The 6,000-nt window shown below is 36.8% G+C and overlaps 1 protein-coding gene across 6 annotated transcripts in view; it reads left to right on the forward strand.

Moving 5' to 3' along the window:
* The window catches only part of FGL1 (fibrinogen like 1), a 58,139-nt gene extending 52,594 nt beyond the window's left edge, over positions 1–5,545 (forward strand). For 5 of the 6 annotated variants that reach the window (XM_027122679.1, XM_027122678.1, XM_027122680.1 and 2 more), the window contains 3 exons: positions 634–722; positions 892–1,079; positions 4,977–5,545. In XM_027122679.1, coding sequence (XP_026978480.1) covers positions 634–722; positions 892–1,079; positions 4,977–5,136 — 437 coding nt within the window. In that variant the 3' untranslated portion in view covers positions 5,137–5,545. The remainder of the gene's footprint in view (positions 1–633; positions 723–891; positions 1,080–4,976) is intronic. The other variant, XM_027122682.1, reaches the window with a different exon arrangement.
* Positions 5,546–6,000: the final 455 nt, after the last annotated feature.

The raw sequence follows: 6,000 nt of genomic DNA on the forward strand, positions 1-6,000 counted from the left end.
CTGGGAGGCAGCCAAGACTAAATTCAAACCTGATCTTACAGGTCACTGTGAAAGTTTATTTATCAAAGTAGGAGGATTGAATATAGTTATTATCTAACAGTTTGATTTATAACTTTTTATGTTTCTGACAATAGTTCTATTTCTGAAAAAGAATAGTCTTTGTTATTTGCAAATGATGGGACAATGAAGAAAAGATGATTACTTGATGATATCAACTATTTCAGTCATTATTTATATTTAAGATCAACATTCTTACCAAAAGTAAGAAAAAGAGGATAAATGTTTAAACGTCTTAAAACTTCTTTTATTGTTAGATTTCTTAATCTACTTACTAAAAACTGACTTGCTTTCTGTTGTTCTTTGCCAAATGAATTACACTGGTTTTTACCTGTGATAGATGTAGTAGAAATGTTCTACCTTTAATATTGCGTCCCTAATTTTTTTCGAGTAAAGTACACAACAAAACATTCACGTTGTAAATACAATGGAGTCACTGCTTATTCTTTGAAAACTGACTCATGGCAGAAGGAAATGGTCTAAGTAAAACAGAGCCGCAAATTGTTTTTAAGCCTCAGTAAGTCAGTGTCATCTTACAAATTAAAAAAAAAAAACAACTACGATTTTTTTTTTCAGGAGACTACACATTAAAAATCAACCTTGCAGATTTTGAAAAAAATAGCCGTTATGCACAATATAGAAATTTCAAAGTTGGAGATGAAAAGGTACTAACATTTTCAAATAACTAACATCATGAATTAACATGTAAAACATACAATATAAACCTGAAGTCAGGGGAAACAAAAATATGCAATAGAACCTAATCTTTTATTTATTAAATAAGCCTGTTAAAATAGTAACAACTGATAATGGAAGTCACCTCTTTTCCTTTAGAATTCCTATGATTTGCATATTGGGGAATATTCTGGAACAGCTGGAGACTCCCTGGCAGGGGATTTTCATCCTGAAGTGCAATGGTGGGCCAGTCACCAAAGAATGAAATTCAGCACATGGGACAGAGATAACGACAACTATGAAGGGAACTGTGCAAAAGAAGATCAGTCTGGCTGGTGGTTTAACAGGTTTGACATTTTATAAACATAATTGTAGTGGTGTTGATGATTGCCCACTGGTGGGCATTAATTATAATATATGAGGTAATGTTGGTCTTCTTTGTGATACTGGTATTATTAAATAAACATCTTTATAAGAATTCTTAAGTGATGAAGTACCTTTAAGGATTTGTTCATTGTGTACATTAGTAAAGCTTGAAAGATATATCATAGAAATAAATCAAATTACTGCTTTTACAAAGACTCTTTGCAAACGGAATCATGGGCGAGCTATTATAAGTAGTGGGTCACAAATTGACACAAAGAAATAGAACATTTTCAATGTTCTAATAACCAAGTAGCTCTCCACCTTCTCGTATCATACCAATTGGCCATGTTATTGTAATTTTTTCTGTGTAATACTACTTTTCATTTACTGTGACTTTTATTAAATCATTGAATCCAAGCTCCTTCCAATGCATAATTTTCCTCTACAACATTCCTGAAACCTAATTCCACCTTCTCATTGAATACTTCAATGTTACTTTATCAGCAAACTTATTCCATTTTTGATTGTACTAAATCAGTTTTTCTTCATTTTCCTTTTATTTGCCTGAAATCTTCCTTCTTATTACTTTGCCAGTTTTTTTTTCTCAGTAGCTACAGAGTAATTGTATTCTTTTTCAACTTAAGATCTTCGGGTGCTGGATAAGAAGATATTTATTGTATTCCTCAATGTTTTCTCTTCTCTAAGCTAGATATGCCTCATTCCTGTAACTGTTCTCCACCCACGATGATATCCAGACAGTACCCTTTGTTGTAATCACAAAGTTAAGGCAGGAATGGAAAAATTCAAACAGTCTTCCTTAGAAATAACCTGATAAGCCTGCTATGTCTGCAAAGCAGATGTGCTCAGACTGTTAGGCAGTACATGAGCTTTGAACATCTTTTCTATTTAGAAGACACGGGCCCCTCATAATAACTTTTCATTACAGAATCTTTAGTGAGTATTTCTGGCATGCCGTGTTTTCCATGTAATTGAGGACTAATCATTTAAATTCCATAATCCAAATGTTAACATTTTTTTGATTATGTAAATACTTTAAAAACATTAAGCATCCTCTATTTTATTAAGTGGAGGTATGCCAGACATACGTCTATTTTCCCTAAAATCATGAGAATCGCCATTATGAACATCATGTGTTATTGTGATGTGCTGATTTTAGAGTTGTAGATTCTATGGAGGTACAGCTTGTTGTATATAGTGTGGAGTGTCAAGTTGAATCTAAATAGTTGTAAAAACACTATTTTATCTGGATTTTGCTTTTTTCAAAGTTTGAGTCCATTTAATTTTTGGTCATTTTGTAAGGGAAGTGGAACAAACACAACAGTGAGAGGAGACAGAGAAGCAAAGTTATCTTTCCTGTTTAACAAGTTGAAGGTGGTGTTAATCTTTTTCCCTAGTGGTTTTCTTGTTCTCTTAAAACCATCTTGATCAGCTTCTCTTCATCCTCCTTTTTCTTCCCGTTATTCTAAGTTAACCTTATATAAGAATTATCAGCATTATGTAAAACATCTATAATTCACAAAGTTGCAAGCATCCCTTAATGTTTGTTTTGGAACAGAATTCCATACACGGAAATAACAACCACAATGTTACTGTTAGCAGGAGATCAAAACTAAGTACCTACCCAGTTGAACAACAGCTGGCACACAGATTAACAGGGGCTAATAAACGATTTACTTGACTTTAAAGATAGGGGTTCAGGAAGGACAAAGAAAGGCAATTCAGTTGCTGGAGCCACCCAAGGAGCCTGCATTATCCTTGGAGGCAAAGGAGATGATAAGGCTGTGCAGGTGGAAAAACAGAAAAGCTGGTGAGAAAGTCAATTGTTCCAGGAGCTCAGTGCTACTTCTACCATACCTGCTACTTCTGTGGTTTAACTCCATCATCCTCTTCCTCCTTACTCTTTATTTTTCTGTCCCATAGTTCTTCCAATTTACATGAAATCTTGGCACTTCATAAGTATATTCCACTTACAAGGCATTCCTTCTCTGCATAGCAAACTAATCACTGAGTGTTGACGTCTTCTCTGCTTTTCTGGTGTAGCATCTCATGTGTGTGCTCACAGCTACTTCTTCACCAAGGAAGCCCCAATCTAGCTTCAAGTCCAGGCTGTTCTAGAACCTGGAAGATGCTGGAAAATTGGTCTTAGAATTCCTAAGGTTTCCTGTGTTGACCAGAGTCAGTTTCCTAATAGCATTCAAATCACAGACCAAATTAAAAAGTACATGTAGTAAATGTCTCTAGGAAGACAGAAATATGTCAAAATATATGTTCTGGAGGCTCAATTTAGAGTATTTTGTCTTTTTTTTTTTTTTTTTCGGTACGCAGGCCTCTCACTGCTGTGGCCTCTCCCATTGCGGAGCACAGGCTCCGGACGCGGAGGCTCAGAGGCCATGGCTCACGGGTCCAGCCGCTTCGCGGCATGTGGGATCTTCCCAGACCCGGGGCACGAACCCGTGTCCCCTGCATCGGCAGGCGGACTCCCAACCACTGCGCCACCAGGGAAGCCCGGTATTTTGTCTTTTGACGTTGCTTTCCATTGCAGTTTTTAAAGCACAGTAGGCTCTTAACACTTGCAGATTTAGCATACGTGGTTTGGATTAGTTACATCAGTTTAAGTTAGGAGGACAGGACGGTCAGCAGGAGAGAATTACAAGGCGGGTAAGGGATTCAAGCCAGCCACTCAGCATTTATGGGTAAATTATATGCTTTCTTTGATTCAGTAATTTAGGTGCTTTCCAAAGATTTTAAGAACTATTCCTTGTGAATGTTCTCCTTATGTCCTAATGTCTGATATCTTTTCATTGGTTATATCAATAAATATACAGTAACTAATTTCATAACAGTACACAGAATTATCACCTATCCTCAGTTTATCCATATCAGGAACAAAATTTACAGATTCCAAAGGAGGAAGGGGGACATTTAAAAATTTGTGATAACCTAACCAACTTATCTAGGTTGGAGCAATAAATGTAAAAAGTTAACTCAACAACTAAGACAAATGATTATTGTCTGATGGCTGGGGAAATTTTAAATGGTGGTTTAGGTTTTGTTTTCTTATCCTTGAGCTTAAAATAATTGATGTACTATTGACTTTTAAGAGGGAGGAAGGGAATTTTAATTACGAAAGCTAAGTCTTGGCAGCAGATAGATGAACACTGTAAGTGTAAAGTATACAGGGGAGCTGGCAAATAGAGCAGCGCGCCACGTCTTGCTTTGTTAACCCATACTGCTCTCGCTAAGGCTCAGGCTTACAAGGTCATGTTTTTGCTTGCTTGTTTTCTCCCTCCCTTCCTCCCTCCCTCCCTCCCTCCCTCTTTCCTTCCTTCCTTCCTTCCTTCCTCCCTCTCTCCCTTCCTCCCTCTCTCCCTTCCTCCCTCCCTCCCTCCCTTCCTTCCTCCCTCCCTCCCTCCCTTCCTTCCTTCCTCCCTTCCTTCCTTCCTCCCTTCCTTTTCTATTAAGAACAGAACTCCTTCTTTATCAGTACTCTATAAGTGGCCTAGGTTTTATCCTGAGAGTTGTTATGGTACTAAAACCCACCAGTTTAAAAAACTCATGTTGTAGAATCACTTGGCTTTTGCAAACTGATAAATATTCCCTTATCTAAAAATGGCAGAGGGAGTTCCCTGGTGGTCCAGTGGTTAGGACTCCACACTCTCACTGCCAAGGGTGTGGGTTCAATCCCTGTATGGGGAACTAAGATCCCACAAGCCGCTCGGCGTGGCCAAAAAAAAAAAAAAAAAAGGCAGAATTCATAATTAAAATGTTTTTAATCATTTGCTAGCAAACTAAAATGGTTTCTTTCAAAGGGTATTTTTCTAGTCTAATTGTTTTGTGTTTATTTTTCCTCCCACTAGGTGTCACTCTGCAAACCTGAATGGTTTATATCACACTGGCCCCTACACGGCTAAAACAGACAATGGGATAGTCTGGTACACCTGGCATGGATGGTGGTATTCCTTGAAATCTGTGGTTATGAAAATTAGGCCAAGTGATTTTATTCCAAATATTGTTTAATTGTTCCTGCTGGGCTTTCATTTCTGCAGTTCATCTTGGTTTAAGTGATTTGAAAAATAGCAAATCTGAACCTTCACATGTATAATGATGGCAGTTGTTATGTGCACTACTTTTCTTACTTGCCTTTATGACTTAATGTACTTTCAGTACAGCAAATACGTGATATTCACCAAATAAATGTAGATTATGTTACTATTTAATTGAATTCCTACGTGCAAAGGACTACAATAAGAGATTATTGCTGAACAAAAAATAAAAAGCATAGAGTATATACAAGACTTGGGAGATAACACAGCATAAATTTATAATAAATTACATATGAATGCAGTTTTAAAAATACATGAAAAAATCCAGCAAATAATGGATTGCCAAATCAACTGCGTGGATAATAAATATTATGAATCGAGAATGAACTCAGGTCTCTGACTGCAAAGCTAGAACTTTAAATACAACCCAGGATCTTAATCACTATAAAACACTTTCTCGTATTTTTAGGATGTTTATGTAGATTACACACTTCTTTCAGAAGCCTCATTTTAATTCTTATACCAATCCTGTGAGGTATTATTATCCCCATTTAAAAGAGCTGAGAATTTGAGGATCTGACAGGCTGTTATTGCTCCAAGTTACAAAGCTAATAAGTAGGGGAACAAGGACTCAAATCCAAGTCTTCCATGCTGAATCAAATGTATTGCACCCACGCTGCAACTTCTGGGATGTGTCAGACACAGAGGACGCACTTCAAACCCACGTGAAGTTTTTTGGATAAAAACATACACTAACCATACAATCACAAAAATATAAATAATTCTAAAAGCTGGTAAGTATGAAGAAAAAATGTGTGCCTGGGGGATGTATAGCAGG

Source organism: Aethalodelphis obliquidens, unplaced genomic scaffold, assembly GCF_003676395.1.
Source record: "Aethalodelphis obliquidens isolate GAN/ISIS:26980383/991018 unplaced genomic scaffold, ASM367639v1 scaffold25, whole genome shotgun sequence".
In the NCBI taxonomy this organism is placed as follows: Eukaryota; Metazoa; Chordata; class Mammalia; order Artiodactyla; family Delphinidae; genus Aethalodelphis; species Aethalodelphis obliquidens.